Below are 21,487 nucleotides of genomic sequence, written 5' to 3'. Positions count from 1 at the left end.
CCTCTCTCTCTAAAATCAATAAACAAAAAAATTATTTTTTAAAAAATTAATTTTTAAAAAGAGTAGTTTTGGCCCTGGCCAGTTTGGCTCAGCAGTTAGAGCGTCAGCCCGCAGACCAAAGAGTCACAGGTTCGATTCCAGTAAGGGACACATACCTCAGTTGCGGTTAGTCCCAGCCCTGGTCAGGTTGTGTAGGAGGCACCAGTCAATGTGTCTCTCTAGCATCGATGTCTCTCTCTCTCTCCCTCCCTCCTCTCTATCTGATGATAAATAGAAAAAAATATCCTCTGGTGAGGATAAAAAAAAAAGAGTAGCTTTAAATATAAATGAGTCTAATTTTTGCCATGTCACAGATGTATACTATTAGTCACAAGTATGCTTCAGCAAGAATGTGTGCAAGGCTGACGAAAATTCCATTACTGATACTAAAACAATTAAAATATTGTAAAAGTAGGCCAGTATTTTCAGACTCTAAGAACACTTAAATTGATTCTTTACTACCTTTTATTTGAAAAAGTATTACCAGCAACCAGCTCCTGTTGTCTTCAGAGTACTACTATATTAAATAATTGTCAATACAATCTGTGCTCCAAAACCTGGCAGGCTCAAAGCAACTGTTTCCACTTCAATCCACATGAACAGAACCACTACCCATGATATAAAAAATATTTAATATACATTACAGCAGATTTCTATAATTTTTAAAACCTATAAAACACTCAATTTAAAAATGTTTTCTTATCAGTTCTTCCAAGAGTACAACTGGCTCATTTATAAGTCAACTTATTTTTCTAAACGTGTTAATCTTTCTGAAATCATGACATCTGATTCCAGATGCTAAGATTTCCTGACTGCCCTCCTTTGAATCCTTCAAGTATATTTAGCATATACTCCTATAATAGCTTCTCTCAAATGAGAAAACAGTTGTTTTTCAATCATTCAAAGAAAGGCCTGAATGTTATTTTAGGCTGTATATCTTCTAGTCGTATACTTAAATATATGTCTATATATATGTGTACTTATTACCCATATTCATGTGAATGTGTAAATAAACATATATAATATTGTATGTCGTATATTCCCATATTATTGTTCTTCTGTTTAATAGTAGTTGTGTACTGTAAAATACAAATGACCTGCTTTTATCAGATTAAAGAAATTGTTTCCAGTTTATTACAAACAAAGCTATGATGAATTCCTTTTGCATAAATCTTTATGTCCATCTCTGATGACTTCCTGAAAATAAATTCTTAGATGTAGTGTTGATGAATCAAAACGTATAAACACTTTTAATGATCTTGACAAGTATCACCAAATTGTCCCTCCAGAGAGGGTATACTAATTAACACTCTAATTAACAATATATGAATGTACCCACTTTATCCAGTTCTTTATAATTTTTTAGGTCTTTGACAATTTGATGAGAGTCGGTAACAACATATATTTTAATCTGTATCTTTTGTTAACAAGTAAGAGCAAAAAAATCTTTCATGTTTCTTGGCTATTTATATTTCTTTTATAAATTACATTTTCATTGTTTTCCATATTTTTCTGTTGAGAAATATCTCTCTTGCCTATTAGACTGTAAAATCTCTTTATATATAAAAATATTAATTTTTTATCTGTCATATGCTTCAAATGTTTTTCCCAATTTGTCAAATATCTTTTTACTGTTTCTGTTGTGTTTTATAATACAGAAATTTTTTTCATTTTTATGTGATCAATCTAGAAACAAGTGTAGCAACTACTTAGAAATTTGGACTTTGAAGTCAGAAACTACATTAAAAGCCTGGCTTAAACACATATGTGTGACCATGGGCAAACTACTTAACGTCTCTGAAAGTCAGTTTCCTTATCTGTAAAATGGAGACACTGCCACATACTACACAAAATTGCTATGAGGATTCATTCATTCATTCACTGCTTCCCACCATGTCTGCCAAGCAAATAATAAGCATTCATTAATAGCAGCTGTTGTTATTATCATAAATAGACACCACATTTTAATTTTTTTTTGCCATTTATTGATTTTAGAGAGAGAAGAAGTGAGAGGAAGAAAGAGATAGTAACATCAATGATAGAGAACATTGACAACAAGAGAACATCAACTGGCCGCCTACTGCAAGCCCCGCACTGGGGATTCCGGCCCACAACCTGGGCATGTGTCCTGACCGGGAATCAAACCGGTGACTTCTTGGTGCATGGATCAAGGCTCAACCAATAAGCCACACCAGCTGGACAACACATTCTAATTTTTTTTAAATAAGATTTCTGCCACTCAACATTCGGCAGTCTTTTTTTTTTTAATACTTTTTTTTACTTTATTAACTTTTAGAAAGAGAGAAAGGAAGGAGAAATATCAATGAGAGAGCACATCGAATGGCCACCTCCTGCATGCCCCTCACTGAGGATCTGTCCCACAACCCGGGCAGGTGCCCTGACCAGAAATGGAACCTGCGACCTCTTGGTGCATGGGTCGACACTCAACCACTGAGCCACACCAGCCGGACACCACATTTTAATTTTTTACAACTCTCAGTTAAGTGTGTATAAAAATCACTTAAGACCCTAGCTAGATTCCTAGGCTTCACCCCCAGAATTTTTTATTATGTAAGTAGAGGATGGAGCCCTAAAACATATATTGCTAATAAGAATTCTCAGGTGATTCTGATGCAGGTAATCCAGGAACACTCCAAAAAGAAATACTTGTTCATGGATTGTGCCTTCAGTGATATACTGGGAATATTCTTCCTCGTGCCAGAATTAAATAAATCCTCCTATATTTTCTCCTTTATTACTGTGGGTCTTTTAAAAAATATTTAATCTATCTAAAATACATTTTATGATATAGTTGGCTAAACTGACTCAACACCATTTGTTGAATAATCACCCTTTCCCATCTGATTTGAAAAAGATCTCCTCTACCACAGGGAAATTATTGTAGTTTCCACTGCTTTACCATATGCCTTAATAACTGGTAAGGGATATCCCCTAATTACGTTTGTTTTTCAAAATTTTCTTGCTCATAATCTTGCCTGTTTGATTTGCCAAACAATTTTTTCCTGTGCTCAATAAATATTTACTGACTTAATGGAGGCAGTGGATTTTACAAATACAAATTAACTTCATAGTAATTCTTCCAAAGTCTCATTGAATCTTTGCTTGGAATTATATTAAAATTTTTCAATCTCTCCATTTCTTCAAATCTTATTTTTTTCCATTTTTTTTTCTTTATTGATTTTAGAGAGAGGAAGGGAGAAGGAGAGAGAGATAGAACATCGATGAGAGAGAACATCGACTGGCCACCTCCTGCATGCTCCCCACCAGGGACTGGGCCCACAACCTAGGCATGTGCCCTGACTGGGAATCGAACCAGCGACCTCTTGGTGCATGGGTCAAAGTTCAACCACTGAGCTACACCGGCTGGGCTCTTCAAATCTTTTAATATTGAAGTATATTTTCTTCATAAAGACCTCCTACATTTCTTATTAACTTTATTCCTTGGTTTGTACTTCTGTTACAGATAAGAGAAGTAGTTTACAATATGAACTCTCAACTCAGATTGCTTAGGATCTGATCTAAGCTCTAACCATTATTAGCTATGTGAATGACACTGAGTCAGTTACTTAACCTTTCCAAGCCTTTCCAAGTTTCTTATCATAAAATTGGGAGTGACAATAATATTTATCTACAGGATTATTGTGAGACGATAATAAGGTAATGTATGTAAATGATTTATAGAGCGACTACAGAGAGGAAATGTTCAATAACTGTTAGCCAATATTATTAATGAAATTAATGAGACACTCTCTCATTATATTTTCAAACTAATTATTGCTATTAGTTAGTTGCTGGTATTTTCTTATTTATCTGTGTCCAAATATGTCCCCTGAACTTCCCTACTATTCTACTTTTTCAGTTAATTCTCTAAATGTGAAAAATACTAGCTGCTTAAAATTTAAAAAAACATACTAACAACAAAAAAGTTTTAAAATGTTACCAGAAAAAGTTAAAAGGCAAATGAACTTTTTAAAATTTCCAATAATGCATGTAAGAAGTTAACATATGACCCTGGCTGATTTGGCTCAGCGTTTGGAGCATTGACTCTCAGACCAAAGAATCTTAGGTTCGATTCCAGTCAAGGGCACGAACCTCAGTTGAGGTTTGATTCCAGGCCCTGGTCGGGATTGTGCGGGAGGTGCCAGTCAATGTGTCTCTCTTGCATTCATGTTTCTTTCTCTCTCTCCCCCCCTCCCCCATCCTCCCACTCTATCTGAAGATAAAATGGAAAAATATCCTCAGGTGAGGATGAAATAAATAAAATAAAGAAGTTAATTTTGGGCATCTAGCTATCAGAATAAAAATTATTCAATAAGCTGTGTGGAAACAAATGATTGGTGATATAGAAAACATTTAAATTGGATTCTCAATTCAAAGTATATGTTAATATAAATACCAGAAAGAACAATAAATCAAGGCTCAAAATCAAACCTTAAAAATTCCAAAAGACTGCCCAGTTTGTGTGGCTCAGTGGATTGTGTGTCGTCCCATAGACTGAGAGGTCCTGGTTCGATTCCCAGTCAGGGCACCAGCCAGGGTTTTGGGCTGGATCCCCAGTAGGGGGCATGCAGGAGACAGCGGATCAATGTGTCTCTCTCACACAGATGCTTCTATCTCTCTCCCTAAAAAAATCAATAAAAACATATTTTAAAAAGAAAATGAAAAATATTAAACCTACAAAAATTCAGTCCTGGCAGGTCTGGCTCAGCAGTTAGAGCACTGGCCCATGGAACAAAGGGTCACAGTTTAATTCTGGTCAAGGACACATACCTGGATTATGGGTTCAATCCCCAGCCCCAGTTGGGGTTGTGCAGGGGGCAACCAATCAATGTGTCTCTCTCACATCGATGTTTATCTCTCTCTCACTCTCTCCCCACTCCTTCCCTTCCACTGTAGCTAAAAAACTCAATGGAAAAATATCCTTGGGTAAGGATTAACAATAAATAAATAAATAAAACTACAAAAATTCATTTATTTTATAGCTTGCAAAAGTTAGTCTTTTGATTTTAGAGAGAAAAGGAGGGAGAGAGGGATAGAAACACCAATGAAAGAAAACAATGAATGGTTGCCTCCTGCATGCCTCCCACTGGGGATTTGGCCCACAATTTGAGCATGTGCCCTGACTGCAAATCAAACCAGTAAACTCTTGGTGCATGGGTTGCTGCTCCACCAGCTGGGCGCAAAAGTTACTGTAATTAGTGATTACTTTAAAAAGAAAAAGTACCTCCATATCAACTCACTTGCAAAAAAGAGAATGAAAACCCAATGACAAAATAAACTATTCAACAGTGGTAAAGTCGAGTCAAACATACCTATAAGTTCAGGTGGGTTTCTTTCATTAAACTGCTCACACAGACGAATAAATGTCTCAGTATTCTCAGTTGTAGGGCATTCACCATGTCTAGCAATATGAAAACATTTTTTTAAAAAAGAGATTACACATTTCAGCAAAAGGTTTCAATATTAAAGAACCTTGGGACTTGGAGAGTTTACGCTAAGCAAAATAAGTCAGTCAGAGAAAGACAAATATCACATGATCTTACTTATATGTGGAATCTAACAAACAAAAGAAACTGACAAACAAGAGACATGAAAGCATGGAACAGACTGATGAATCTCAGAAGGAAGGGGGTGGGTGTGGGAAGAGACACAAACAATAATGTGGTGAAAGCTTGGGGGAGGTAAGGGGTGCAGGATTGATGGGGTCAATGGGAGAAAAGAGTGGGGACATCTGGAATATTTTCAACAATAAAGTTAATTTTAAAAAAAGAATCTTAATACATGACTTACCCTTTACACTTAAGTTTTATATATTTGATTCCTTCTTTCTCTATGTCGTTTCTGTCATAGAATCTTGAAGTATTTGTCAAATCCACCAACAAGCTCATTTTAATCTAATTTAAAAAAAAAAATGGCAGATTTACTAGTAACTGAATTTGTTCCAAAACAAGCTGACAATATGGCAATACACCAATTCATTCATTTACGCTGAGGGAGATTTTATGCTCACTCTGCCAGTGAACTATTAACAATGTAAGTATCACTTATTCAAGGCATTATAACTCACTTAGCAGGCAGTAAATGAAATTAACCTCCAAACTAATGATGGAACAAGAACATAAACAAAACAGACTCCACTTCAGCATCACAACAATCTACCTTAAAAAGCAAGCACTAATATAGTTTTTAGCATCTGCCAATCCACCTATGATATATTAGACAAGAGGCTAATAGCATCTATCTGAAATACACCCCAACCCAAACAAGCTCCAGGCACACACACTAGCCCAGCATTCCAAGCAATCATCACATGTAAGGCAGTTAAATTCTAAAGTGAGTATACAGGGTAAAAACTGTACAGTTGAAATTCCCCTGTAAATCCTTTAAATAATCAAGAAAAAACAGAACACATGGCCATTTGTCAATCTCACTGAAGACTTAATCCCATCTCTCCGCCAGTTTTTCTTTCTGCATTGAAACAAAAATCATTATTTCTTCTGTTAAGCGCTGACAGTTGCATTCAGCCTGGCAAGATAATCTTGCTAAACACCTGAACTTGAGCCAAGGTTATATTCTCTGGAAAGAATGAAAAGAAATGTAATTTGTACTTTCTAAATTGTTATTTTTATCTCTTTTGTTATTATTGCATTTACTGAGTACCTAATGTTGGATTTGCCTTAAGGAGACTGGTTTACTCCATTGTTTAAGGGCAGAAAATGACAAAAACATTTCAATGTCACACACGATGACAGAGAAAACAATATGCTTCTAAAATATAACTAGCTGCCATAATGTGCTCTGATTTTTTTAGATTCCTTAGCTTATGTGTAGATGAGAGACGGGTCTATCAATAAGGTGAGTTCTTCCTTACAGGAAATGTATTTTTGATGGTATTTTCTGCAATTTGCCACCTCTGGGCCTACTTCTCTTCTCTTCCCACATAGCTTCTGCAGTGATCTTAATATCTTCAGAGAATATATACTGCCAAATACAAAGATTTAGATACCATATTACAGCTTCTCAGTGAGTCAGAATTAGAATCCATAATGTTTTGTTTCCAGATTCAAAATAAAATTTGAATGTAAAGTGGGCTAGGCAAAAAAAATAATAATTTTCTAAATATATAAGAACACTTGAGCCAAGAAAACTGAGAAAGTATATTGTGCGACTTAACTGCCGAGCCCCACATATTTTTTTTTATGTAGAAATGTGTGTGTTGATATGTCTGTGTGGATAATGTGTGTGAGAATGTACCTGTGTGTAACATATACACATACATATTATTACATCAACATATGTATTTTTCATAATAAATAATCCCAATTCATGAGTAAAGATAATAGTACTACCTCATAAAATTATTATGAGGTTTAAATCAAACGAGGAAAGTGAAACATGAATAGATTATGTAATTTATCCACAAAGCTGTAAGTGGCAAACTGGAATTTAAACCCAGGCTGGCTTCTAAGCCCAAACTCTTAGTTCACTGGTTTGGAAATTTGTAATGCTTCATAAATGTTAACTATGATTTTCAATACAATTATTGATAATGAAAATAAAAATTAGAAGTTTGGCCCTAGCCAGTTTCGCTCAGTGGTTAGAGCATCAGCCCACAGATCAGAGTCGTGGGTTCAATTCTGACCAAGGGCACATACCTCAGTTGCAGTTCATCTCCGGCCCTGGTTGGGGTCATGCAGGAGGCAACCAGTCAGTGTCTCTCACATATATCTCCCTCCCTTTCACTCTATCTAAGGATAAATGGAAAAAATATCCTCAGGTGAGGATTTAAAACATAAAAAAATTAAAAATTAAAAGTTTGTAAGCAAGCTAAAATAAAATACATAAACAAAGACTCAAAACTACACCAAGAAAATGATGAGTAAAACGTTTTCAAAATCCAAATAGTGACTCTTCTATCCCATGATAGAAGCCTTACACATAATGGGCACTAAAATTTGTTGAATATACTAATATATAGTATACAATAATAGACTATCAAAATAGAAAAGTTATAAAGATTAATGTCAGGAGTTGAATTATACCCCCTAAAAAGATAAGTTCAAGTCCCAAATCTCTATGAATATGACCTTAATTGGAAATAGTGTTATAGGGTCGTTGCAAGTATAATTAAGAAAAGATGAGATCATACTGAATCAAGGTGTCCTTACAAGAGAAAAATTTGGACACAGATATACACAAGAATATCAACAATGAAGCAGAGACAACTGATGCAGCTGCAAGCTAAGGAATACCAAAGATTGCTGGTAATCACCAGAAGCTAGGAAAAGCAAAGAAAAGATTCTCCATCCAAGCCTCAAGAAAGAACCAACCTTGCCAACACTTAACGTTGGAATTTCTAGCATCTAAAACTGAGAGAATAGACTTCCAGTCAAGATGGCAGCGTAGGTAAACATGGTACTCGCCTCCTCCCACAACCACATCAAAATTACAACTAAACTAAAAGAACAACCATCATTCAGAAATGCCTGACATCAAGCTGAATGGAAGTCCTACAACTACGGAATTAAAGCAGCAGCCACATGGAGACTGGTAGGAGGGGAGCAGGCATGGATGGGCTGGTCCCATACCCACATGTGGCAGATAAAAATCAGGAAGGACACTTCAGCTGGGAAGGTCCTCCCTGAGGAGTGAGGGGTCCTCATCCCACACCAGGCGCCCAGCTCAGGGTTCCAGTGCCAAGAAGAAAAGTCCCCACAACTTGGGCCATAAAAACCAGCGGGAACTGAGGCTGAGGGAAGTGGAGGCTGCTGAAGCCCCAGGCAGCTCCTCTTAAAGGGCCGCACATGGACTTACTCGGACCAGCTCCCTCTGAGCTCCAGCGCAGAGGGAAGGCAGATTGAAAGGCACCAGAGACATTCGGGAAAGAACTGAGTTGTCTGGCATCGGGGCAAGGACTGGAGAGGCAGCTTTCTCCTGGACAGACATGCTGGTGGAGGCTGTTGTTCCTTTGGTGAGCCCTTCCCCCAAAGGGAAGGTAGACAGTTGCCATATCTAGGACTCCAGCAGCTGGGCTCACAGTTTGCCCCGCTCTGGTGATTCCCTGAAGCCCCACCCCACCCAACTTTCAGGCCCACCCAAGTTGTTTCCAGTGGCTTTACCATAGGAGTGGCCTATTTTGGCTCCCGCTTCAGATTTTCCTAAATTCTCTCAAACAAACAGCATCTGGCCTCAGCAAGCCCCATACCTCTCGCTAAGTGGCCCCAGGCCTGGCACTAGGAGCAGCCAGCCTTGGTCCACAGCTTGGCTTTGCCTGAGCATCTTCAAGCCCAGCACAAGAAGCAGCCATCTGCAGCTCGTTTTGCAGCTTATGCCTGGTGGCCCTGGGTAGAACACAGGCAGTAGCTGACCTTGGCCCAGAGCCAGCACACCAGTGGACAGCTTCCGACCACATCGTAGCACCACCACCCAACCACCTCCACAAACGACACACTCAAGGAGTGGACTCAGTGGGTACCAGAGTCCTGCTGAAGTAAGTCTTGCTCTGTGTAGTGGGCCGCTGCACAGCTAATCCTCCAGGGTAGTCAGAGGCCTGTGGTCAATGAGCACAGCCAGTCCTTACAGCTGATCAGTCTGAGTAAATCCCTCCCATTGACATGCCAACAGCAATCAAAACTCAATTACAACCCTGGCCGGTTTGGCTCAGCGGTTAGAGCGTCAGCCTGCGGTCCCGAGAGACCCGGGTTCGGTTCCCGCTAAGGGCATGTACCTCGGTTGCAGTTTGTCCCCGGCCCTGGTTGGTCGTGCAGGTGGCAGCCACTCGATGTGTCCCTTTCACATCGATGTTTCTCTCTCTCTCCCTCTCTCCCCCTCCCACTCTACCTGAACAAAAAATAGAAAAATGTCCTCAGGTGAGGATAAAAAAAAAAACAAAAAAAAAACTCAATTACAACAGAAGGATGTACAGTCCACACTAGGGGTGCACCTTGAGGGCTCAGCTGGGGTGACAAGGGAGGCTGTGCTACTGGACTCTACAAGACACCTACTATAATAGGCCACCCTAGGAAGCCCAGGAGACATAGCAACTCTGTCTAATACATAGAAACAAACACAGGGAGGCAGCCAAAATGAGGAGACAAAGAAACATGTCCCAAATGAAAGAACAGAACAAAACTCCAGGAAAAGAACTAAATGAAATGGATATAAGCAATCTGACAGATGCAGAGTTCAAAACACTGCTTATAAGGACACTCAATGAATTTAGGGAGGGCCTCAAGAGCATAATAAAAGACCAGTCAGAAATGAAGGATGCACTAACTGAAATAAGGAATAATTTACAGAGAATCAATAGTAGAGTAGGTGAAGCCAAGAAGCAAACCATCGATTTGGAATCTAAGAAAGCAAAAAACACCCAATCAGAACAGCCAAAAAAAAAAGAATCCAAAAAAATGAGAATAGTATAAGGAGTTTCTGGGACAACTTCAAGCATACCAACATTTGCATCATGGGAGTGCCAGAAGGAGAACAGAGGGCAAAAAATTGAAAACCTATTTGAAAAAAGAATTACATAAAACTTCCCTAACTTGGTGAAGGTAACAGACATACAAATCCAGGTAGTACAGAAGAGTCCCAAACAAGATGAACCCAAAGAGGTCCACACCAAGACATATCATCATCATCATCAAAATGCAAAAGGTGAAAGACAAAGAGAGAACCTTAAAAGCAGCAAGAGAAAAGCAATTAGTTACCTACCAGGGAGCTCCCACAAGGCTGTCAGCCGATTTCTCAAAAGAAACTCTGCAGGCCAAGAGGTGGTAAGAAATATTTAAAGTGATGAAAAGCAAGGACCTACAACCAAGATTACCCTATCCTGCAAAGCTATCATTTAGAATCGATGGCCATATAATTTCCCAGACAAGAAAAAGCTAAAGGACTTCATCCCCACCAAGCCAGTATTATATGAAATGTTGACGAATCATCTTGAAGATAAAAAAATATGAACAATAAAATGGCAATAAATACATATCTATCAATAAATAAATAAATAAATAAATAAAAAACAGAGAGAATAAAGGTCTGGGCTTTTTTAAATAATCTTTTTATTTTTCACTTACAGCTGACATACAATTATATATTAATTTCAGGTGTACAACCCATTGACTTAGACATTTACATAACGTATGAAGTGACTGCCCCAATGAATCTAATACCCATCTGACACCATACATAGTTATAAATATATTCCCTATGCTGTACTTTATCTCCCTATGACTATTCCGTACCTACCAATTTGTACTTCTTAATCTCTTCACCTTTTTCACCCATTCCCCCAAACCCTTCCCATCTGGCAACCGTCGAAAAGTTCTCTGTACTGAGACGTGGAAGTGGGGTACAGAATGACAATCCCCAGAAGAGGGGGTGGTGGGGGAGAGATAAACCACAGAACTTATATGCATGTATGCATGATCAATGAACATGGACAACAAAGCTGGGGACAGGGTGGTGAGGGAGGGGAGAGTGGTATCAGTGGGGGGGAGAAACATCTGTAACAAAAATAAATTAATTAATTAAATTCTAAAAAAAAGAAAAAAGTTATCTGTATTGATGAGTCTGTTTTCATTCTGTTCATTTATTTTGTTTTTTAGATTCCACATATAAGTGAAATCATCTGGCATTTATCTTTCTCCGTCTGAATTATTTCACTTAGCATAATACCATCTAGTTCTAGCCATGTTGTTACAGACAGCAAGATTTCATTCTTTTTTATGGCTGAATCATATTCCATTGTATATGTGCAACACTTCCTCTTTATTCATTCGCCTATTGTTGAACATTTAGGTTACTTCCATATCCTGGCTATTGTAAATAATGCTGCAATAAACATATGGCTACATATGTCCTTTTGATTTAGTGTTTTGGGTTTCTTTGGATAAATACCAGAAGTGGTGTTGCTGGGTCCTTCTTTGTCTCTTGTTATAGCCTTTGTTTTAAAGTCTATTTTGTCTGGTATAAGTATTGTTACCCCATCTTTTTATTTTGTTGTTTCCATTTCCATGAAATGTCTTTTTTCATCCCTTTACTTTCAATCTGTGTGTGTCTTTCGATTTGAAATGAATCTCTTGTAGACATATGTAAAGGTCTTGTTTTGTTATCCATTCAGTGTTTTGATTGGAACATTTAATCCATTTGCATTTAAAGTAACTTGATACATATGAATTTATTGCCATTTTATTACTCGTATTTTGTATTTTTTTCTTCTTAAAGAAGACCCTTTAACATTTCTTGTAATACTGGTTTGGTGGTGATGAACTCCTTTAGCTTTTTAGTGTCTGGGAAGTTTTTTATTAGTCCTGCTGGGTAGAGTAATCTTGGGTGCAGGTCCTTGCTTTCCATTATTTTGAATATTTCATGCCACTCCCTTTTGGCCTGCAAAAAAATTCTGCTGAGAAATCAGCTGAGAGTTTTACAGGAGCTCCCTTATAGGTACCTAACTGTTTTTCTCTTGATACTTTTAAGATCCTCTGTTTGTCTTTAATCTAAAGTGCTGTTGTTTCAAGCCACCCAGTTTGTGTTAACTTGTTACTGCAGCCCTAGGAAACTAATACAATCAGTATTATGTCCGAATAACATAATAAATTACAGTTTCATTTAGAAAAATAGTTTGGCACATTATTATAAAATTAACCTTGCACTCAGCCAACCATACTCATGGGTATCTGTCCCAGAAAAATGAAAACTATGCTCACACTAACACCTGTACATGAATGTTCATGGCAGCTTTATTCACAATAGCCCACAACTAGAAACAATTCAAAATGGTTTAAAAGTTATTTAACCATTCAATGAGAGAATGATTTAATAAATTCTGGTACATCCATACAACTGAATAGTCTTCAGTAATAAAAAAAAAACAAACTTTTTGTTGATATATGCAACCACAAGGGAATTATGCTTAATGAGAAAAGCCAATACCAAAACAGTCTCATACTGTTTTATTCCATTTATATAAAATTCTCAAAATGATCAAAATATTAAGATGCTACTCTGTATAGGACTGGGTCTGGAAGAGTTCTGTAACCACCACCACAAATCTATACATTGGATCAAACTACAAATAACTATACACACATATACACAAATGAATGCATATAAAAACTGGTAAAAAAAACAACTTGCCCTGGCTAGTGTGGCTCAGCAGTTAGAGCATCGGCCCACAGACCAAAGAGTCACAGGTTCGATTCTGGTCAAGGGCACGTACCTTGGTTGCAGTTCATCCCCAGCCCTGGCAAGGGAAGTGCAAGATGTGTCTCTCTCACATCAATGTTTCTCACTCTCTCTCCTCCTCCCTCCCACTCTATCTGAAGATAAATGGAAAAGTTTCCTTGGGCCCTGGCCATTTGGCTCAGCGGTTACAGCATCAGCCGCGGACCAGAGAGTCCAGGGTTCAGTTCCCACTAAGGGCACGTACCTCAGTCGCAGTTTGTCCCTGGCCCCGGATGGGGTCGTGTGGGTGGCAACTACTCAATGTGTCTCTCTCACATCAATGTTTCTCTCTGTGTCTTCCTTCCTCTCTCCCTCCCGCTCTATCTGAAGATAAATGCAGAAATGTCCTTGGGTGAAGATTTTTAAAAAAGCATCCTGGGGTAAGGATTAAAAATAAAAACTAAGGTCTGCAATCTACACAATGGTTCTGTACCAATGTAAATTTTCTGCTTTAGATATTATACTACAATTATATAAGATGTCACCATTGGGAATAAATGGAGGAAGAGCTCATAGAACTCTGTACGATTTTTGCAATTCAAAATAAAAAGTTTTTTTAAATAAAAAAAAAGCCACGTGAAGAACAAGAGAAGGCTCAAGTATATTAAATCAGTATCAACAATGTTTTGTTTCTTACCTTCAGACTCTTGAGATAATTTGAGAGCATACTGGGATGGAACCGATTTTCTTCAGCAACTTGACTATCATATCTTGGTCCTAACATTGTCTTCAGAGGTAAGAATCTTCCTAAACAACATAAAGATGGGTAACAATGTTGATTTAAAAAAAAAAAAAAAAGATCCAGGTTAAAACTCTATAATTAGCAATTCTCAAAAATCACTTTCTTAAAATGTTTTAAATGAATTGTTCATAAAGCATTCTCAATGTAAACTATATTTTTGAAAGATACTGCCTTGGAACTTTTAAGGACTACATAAATTCTAGAAATTGACAATCAAATATATATAGCAAAAGAGAAATTACCAGGTAATAGAACTGTGAAGACTCTTAAGTTCTAAACCACTACATTAAAAAAATATTGCCTTAAAACCTTTAAAGATATGGTACGAGAAATTTGTAATGAAGTGAATTAAATCAATTCTTTAAAATTTCTAATAATACTTTTTTAATATGAACTTGGAATTCTCTCCATCTTATGAATCTTATCCTTATCTAAGGATAAGGATCATGTTAAGAAGCATACTAACCAAAATCACTGTCCAAACAATGATCAGTGATTATAATTACAGCAAGACTGATTGACCTTCTTGGCCTTTTTTTCTGAAGTCACCTTATATAATCAAATTTTAAATCACCCATTTTAACTGATTTATATTTTAAAATACAATAAAACAATAAGAATAAATAACTACCTAAAATAATATCTAAATGAAATCTTAGCATCTGTCCAGAGGCTTTAACTTTTTATAATTTTTATTTTCTACAAAACCACTCAGGATCACCAATAGCCCTGGCCAGGTGGCTTAGCTGGTTGGAGCATCGTCCTATACACCAAAAAGGCTGTGGATTCAATTCCGAGTCAAGGCATATACTTAGGCTGACAGTTCAATCAGGTTGGGGCACATACAGGAGACAACTGATTGATGTTTCACTCACATATCTCTCTCTCTCTCTCTCAAAATAAAAATAATAATAAAAACATATTCTCCAGAGAGGATATTAAAAAAGATCACCGTCTGGCCAGTGTGGCTCAGTGGTTAAGCGTCAACCCATGGATTAAGAGGTCGCTGGTTCAGTTCCCGGTTAGGGCAAATGCCCGGGTTGTGGGCCAAATCCCTTGTGGGGGACATATGGGAGGCAGCCAATCGATGTTCTCTCTCATCAATGTTTCTCTCTCTTTCCTTCTACCTTCCTCTTTCTCTAAAATCAATAAAGAAAAAAATTTTTTTTAAAGAACACCAATAACCTCCACATTGCTAAATCCAATGGTCAGTTCTCAGTTCTCAAACAACAGATCACTTTTTAATTCGAGAGGGAGCTCCTGGATCACTTTTTCATTTGGCTTCCAGGACATTACAACTTCCTGGTTTCCCTATCTCTCTGGCCTCTCTTTTTCAGTCTCCTTTACTGCCTCCTCCTTATCCCTCTGACCACTCTGTGTTTTGTCCCAGGGCTCTGTCCTTGGATTTCCTTTCTATCTACACTCACTCCCCTAGTGTCTCATCTAGTCTCAGAGCTTTAAAAGCCACCAATGTGCTTAAGCCTCACAAATGTGTATCTCTAGCCCAAACCTCTCCCTTAACTCTAGTGGCTATCAAACTGCCTACTTGCCTTAGTCTCCACTCGATGTCTTACAGACATCTCAGACTTGATATCCAAATATGAGCTCTCAATATTCAATTTCCAAAATCTGCTCCTCTCATTGTCTTCCCTGTCACAGCAAATGGTAACATCATTTTTTTAGTAGCTCAGGCCAAAACTTTAGAGCTATCCTTCACCTTGACCCTCTCTTTCTCACAAGTCCCACATCCACTCCATTAGCAAATCCTGTCACATCCATCTTTAAAATATATCCAGAATCTCACCACTTCTCACCACCTCTACCATTATCTCATCTAGACTGTTATACTTCATTTAGTTTATTTAACAGAGTGCCTATTATGTACCAGGCAATGTTCTAGGTGCATGGAATACATTAGTGGGGGGGGGGGGGGGGACAGAAAAAATCCCTGATAGAGCTTATATTCTACTGGGGAAATATAAACCGTAAACAATAGACATAATAAATAAGTAAATAATATGATATGTTAGAAGATTAAACCCATTAGACACTCTCTCTAACTATCTATCTAGCAAACTTCTATTTATTCAAGATAATCCATGTATAAGCTCCTCTGGGAAGCCTTCCTCTTCTTACCCAACCTCAAACAAAGAATTAGGTTCATTACCTCTGGTATCCCATAATATTCTATAATGGTCATTACTGCATTTATTACAACAGAACTGTTTTAAAATAATGGTTTGCTACTCCCATGAGACTATGTGCTCTTTAAGGTGCACGTGGTCTCCCTAGGTCCAAGGAGTAGCACAAAGTAGACACTCAAATATTTGCTAAGTAAAATGACTTCAAAATTACCATCACTGTCACAACACTATCTCATATTTATATTCCCAGTTAGTTCCTAGTAAGTTCTTTACACATAGTAGGAACAAGGTAATTTTATGTTCAATGATCTTTAAGAAATAAGAAGTTTGTTTTCTTCAAAGTGTTCACTTGAAATCTATCACTCAGAAGGAGAAAAAATAATTCTTCAGAAATAGAGCCTGGCCCTGTCTACAGGAGCTCTCACTGGAACTCTGGTTTAATTAGAGAAGATTTCATAGTGGAACACATTATATACATAATTAGCACCATCATCTTTCTGATTCAGGAAAATTATGAACTTCTGGTACTAATAAAATGTATCCTAATGTTTACAATGAGAAAATTTAAGCAGGCATAACAAATTTTCCTACATATGTAAAATATCAAAGAAATTATACAATAAGCATGAATTACTTTTATAATTAGAAAAAATAAAAGAAAAAAAGGAGGTGGAAAATGGGAATGGGAATATTTTCGTATTTTTCACTAAAGCTTTCAGGAATATAGCTAGTACTTCTTGCTCTGCTATTATAAAACGCTGCTAACCCTTCATTTCCAAAATACACAATGTGGCATGAACACTTCTAGAATACAGAGAGACACAACTTGAAGGGAAACTCAGAGAAGCATCAAGAATTCTAGGTTGCATTCACCTTACTTTCTAATAAGCATCACAAGGTGAAGCACTGCTGATTGTAAGTAACAATACAGGAGGCCTGGGGTTCTGTCCAGGGACCACAATCAATCAGACACACGAGCTTAGTGACTCCTAAACCACAATAATTATGAATCTAGCAAAACACTTCAGTACTAAATAGGAAAAACTTTTTATTCCTGACCCTTCATTGTCAGCAGATGGAGAGGGAAAAAAGGCACACAACTCTGTTTCTTGGAAAGGTATAAAGGTGCCCGGAGCCCAGCACCTCACCTGCTGCTATTGACCCCCTCAGTGCTACATTCGTCTCATTTTTAATCTAATAAGTCGGTGTTCTGATATTTGTCACTGCCATCCTGCAGACTATATTAAAATTCTTATTTTTAAGTTATTTTTCAAATTCAAAAAAGAATTCACTTTGGCCCTAGCCAGTTTGGCTCAGCAGTTAGAGCGTTGGCCTGCCCGGTCCAGAAAGACCTGGGTTCGGTTCCCGCTAAGGGCACGTTCCTCAGTTGCAGTTTGTCTCCAGCCCTGGTTGGGTTGTGTGTGGAAGGCAGCCACTTGATGTGTCCTTTTCACGTCGATGTTTCTCTCTCTCTCTCTCTCTCCTTCTTCCTCTCTCTCCCTCCCACTCTATCTGAACAAAAAATGGAAAAATGTCCTCAGGTGAGAATTAAAAAAAAAAATTCACTTTGACAAGAATTCTTTATAATCCCCACCCCCCCCCCCCACCCACCCCCGCAATTCAGAGTAGCAGATAACTCTAATGAAAGATCCAGGAAATAAACTCCAGGCTTGAAAAGACAACTGACACCCAAGTTTAAAGGTTTCTCCATAATTTCATAGAGAAAACTACATGTAAAAAGAAAGGATTCAGTGTTAAGTCAGAAATGGTAAGGGCGAGCCCAACCAGTGTGGCTGGGTACTTAGACAGACACAGAATAGATCTGTACTCATAGCCCACTACAAAATCCTTTATGATGTTTCAAAATACCCTTCTAGAAAAAACACACATCCAAGAAAGGACGTCTATTTACAATATACAAAGAACTCTAACAATTCATCAATTAGCCCAATTTGAAAATCAGCAAAAAATTTGGACACTTCACAAAAAGAAGATACATGAATTGCCAAGAAGCACATGAAAAGATGCTCAAGCATCAAACCATAATAAGATAAACACTAAAGTGGGTAAAATTAAAAAGCCTGATCACACTAAGTATTGAAGAGGATGTGGAACAAATAGAACAATTCACTGACGGTGGAAATGTAAAATGTTAAGACTTCGGGGAACAGTTTGGCAGTTTTTTCAAAGGTTAAATGTACACCTACTATATAATCCATTCCTATTCTAGAGATTTACACAAAAGAAATGAAAGCATATGTTCACACAAAGAATAATACATGAGTGTTCATAACAAATGAATTTGCAATAGCCAAAAACTGAAAACAACCTAAACGACCAGAAACAGTACATGAATAACAAATTGTGGTGTGTCCAGAATGGAATACTACTCAAAATACAAAAGGATGAACTAACCCTGGCCGGTTTGACTCAGCAGTTAGAGCGCTAGCCTGCGGTCCAGAGAGACCCGGGTTCAGTTCCCGCTAAGGGCACCTACCTCGGTTGCAGTTTGTCCCCCGCCCTGGTCGGTTGTGCAGGTGGCAGCCACTCAATGTGTCCCTTTCACATCGATGTTTCTCTCTCTCTCTCTGTTCCTCTCACTCCCTCCCACTCAACCTGAACAAAAGATGGAAAAATGTCCTCGGGTGAGGATTGATTGATTAAATAAATAAAAATAAATAAATAAATAGATGGATGGATGGATGAACTATTGCTAGGTAAAGAACATGGAGCCCTGGCCAGTTTGGCTCAGCTGTGGAGCATTGGCCGCGGACCATATAAGTCTCGTTGGATTCCAGCCTAGGGCTCCTACCCAGGTTGCGGTTCCTCCCTAGGCCTGGTCGGGGTCATGAGGGAGGCGACCAGCCATATGTCCCTTTCACGTTGATGTTTCTCTCTCTCTCCCTTTCTCTCCCTCTCTCTCTACTTGAAAATAAATGGAAAAATATCCTCGGGTGAGGATTGAAAAAAAAATCAATAAAGAACATGGGTAAATATCAAAATAATAATCCTGAGTGAAAGAAACCAGAGACCGCCCCCCCAAAAAACACACACCAAATGATTCCACTTATTTAAAAAACATACAAGTTACTCTACAGTGACAGAAAGTAAATCAGGGGATGACTGAACAGGGAGGAATTACAAAAGGGCAGGAGAAGACTTTAAGAGGTAGGTAATGGGTTATGTTGACTATCTTGATTGTGGCGATGATGGTTTCTTGGGTTGTTTCGTAAGATGTGTGTGTGCGTCTAGTCAAAATTTATCAAACTGTGCACTTTCAAGTTTGTTGTGTGTCCAACTCAATAAAGAGGAAAAATATCCACAATAAGGCATTTAAAAAGTGTTTTAAACACGAGTCTCTTGTCGATCCTTTACACTGCAAAAAACTGCCCCTCCTCTTCTTTAGCCCTTCTCCATCTCGAGACGGACACGGTCCCTTCCCCTTCTGAGAACCCGGAAAGGTTCACAAACTTCTGACTAAGCTTCAAAGTAATGTCCTGTACTTCTGGGTCCTCAACTCCTGCCACACAAACCTCCATCCCTCGGATTTAGCCTCACTGGATGGCGACAAGTGCCGCCACCACCGACCCACCTCCTTCCGTCCAAGTTCCCAAAACTCATCCATGAACCTTCATCGGACAGAGAACATCCCGATCCTGAAATGCCACAGGCACGCAAACACCGAAAGCTGCGCCCCTCAGAAGGCCCACCCTAGAAACCGCCGGTGCGGGGTACTCGAACACCCCGGTCCGGGTTACCTGCCACCGGCTGGCCGCGCCGCGGACAGTTGAGCCACCGCGGTGGGATCTTGTTGTGAGCCATGACCTGCAGCCACGCTGAGCTGCGCCCTCCGCCAACGCTCGCCGCCTCCGCCGGGGCCTCGCGGTCCGCTCCGCACCGGGAGAGCGAGGCGTCCGAATCCCTGCCGAGGTCCGGATTCCAGCCGCTCTACTCGGATAACGTCTGGGGCTGCGCGCCACTTTCATTCAGGATCAACTCCGCCGCTCTAGGCGAGCCCACAATGCACTGCTACTTCCGCCCCAAAGACCCCGCCCCCTTCTTTCCGAGGTCAGAGGGGAAGAATGAGAAGCCCAGCGGCGGAATGGGGAGGAGGGAAAGCCTTGGCGAATGAGAGGGGCGGGTTTTCTCTCGCTCCGCCCCACCAGGGCCGGGCGCGTTTGTAAACAGCTTTGCGCAGGCGCAGGTGCCTTCGTTCGGGCTGGCAGAAGAACAGGTTTTCTTTTCCCGTCTAGGTAGCAGCAAGAAAAATAAGAAAAGAAGCCAAGCCTGTTTCCATGCGTAGACTGGTCGGCAGCTTTCACAGGGCAGCTGTTTTACTGAGAGGGGCCTTCCCACCGCTATCACAGCTCAAGAGCCTGATCGGCCTTTTTCGGCCAAGTTTGCATCCTGGGCGGATCTGGGTTTGATTTGGAATTTGGAAAGTTTTCCCTGGCGTGGGTCAAGGGAAGAAGCTTTAGTGAAATTCTAAGGGCGAGGGACTGGAGTGCCAGAAATGAGGTATTTCTCTTCGGGGAGGTACTTACACGAATCTATGTAGTATCTGAAATTAATACAAAAACATTTGTTAAGAGTTGTGTTTGTACATTTCTAGAGCAAAGTGTCAAAGCATATTTGGGAACCTCAGAGAGTCCGTGTCTTAAAGTCACTAACTAATGTGTATCATTGGCAAAGGCAGGAATTGCCCAATGGGTACTGCTACTTGACGGTGTTCTTTGACTTACCAAACTAGTGGTCTTTCCCTTTCAGTTAATCAGAGGTGATTGGAAGTGTTTTATAACAGCCGTCTGGTAATAAGACTCTTTGCAGATACTAGACCAAGTTGAAGTATTAAATATTAAAGCTGGATAATGGCAAGTTAACTATAATGTAGCAGATTGACTTCCAGCACAAATGCTCAATTTGAACTGCAAGAGTGTGAAGGTTTGGGAAATATATATATATATATATATATATATATATATATATTTCAAATCCTCACAAGAGGATATGTTTATTCATTTTAGAGAGAGAGTGAGAGAAACATCAATTGGATTCATCCTGTACACACCCTGACCAGGGATCAAACCGCAACCTAGGTATATGCCCTGATCCAGAATCCAACTGGAGACCTTTTGTTTTACAGGAAGGTGTTCCAACCAAAGGAACCACCAGGGCAAGACTGGGGAATATATTTTAAAGAGTCAATGGGAAACTTGCAGGACAGCTCAGCACCCTGTCTGCCTGGACCCAGAACATGAGTCAGTATTCTTCCATAGAGAGGACCCAATGGCTACCTCTCTGAAAGAGCCTGAGACAGATC

The 21,487-nt window shown here is 39.0% G+C and overlaps 1 protein-coding gene across 11 annotated transcripts in view; it reads right to left on the bottom strand.

The window, feature by feature from the left end:
- Positions 1-20,173, bottom strand: part of RNGTT (RNA guanylyltransferase and 5'-phosphatase) — a 262,608-nt gene extending 242,435 nt beyond the window's left edge. For 3 of the 11 annotated variants that reach the window (XR_004957608.1, XM_036248260.1, XM_036248261.1), the window contains exons 1-4: positions 19,926-20,020; positions 13,919-14,028; positions 5,851-5,954; positions 5,373-5,461 (exon numbers count right to left, since the gene is read on the bottom strand). Coding sequence is in view for 10 of the 11 variants with exons in the window: in XM_036248260.1 (XP_036104153.1) it covers positions 5,373-5,461; positions 5,851-5,954; positions 13,919-14,028; positions 19,926-19,989 (367 nt within the window). In the remaining variant the exon portion in view is untranslated. Of the gene's footprint in view, positions 1-5,372; positions 5,462-5,850; positions 5,955-6,931; positions 7,042-13,918; positions 14,030-19,925 lie in introns of those variants that run through there. The other 8 variants (XM_036248263.1, XM_036248264.1, XM_036248266.1 and 5 more) reach the window with 6 other exon arrangements.
- Between the last annotated feature and the right edge of the window lie 1,314 nt (positions 20,174-21,487).

This window comes from Molossus molossus, unplaced genomic scaffold (genome assembly GCF_014108415.1).
Source record: "Molossus molossus isolate mMolMol1 unplaced genomic scaffold, mMolMol1.p scaffold_m16_p_8, whole genome shotgun sequence".
NCBI lineage: Eukaryota > Metazoa > Chordata > Mammalia > Chiroptera > Molossidae > Molossus > Molossus molossus.
Note: the sequence above shows the minus strand (reverse complement) of the source record. Positions and strands in the feature narration are given on the sequence as shown.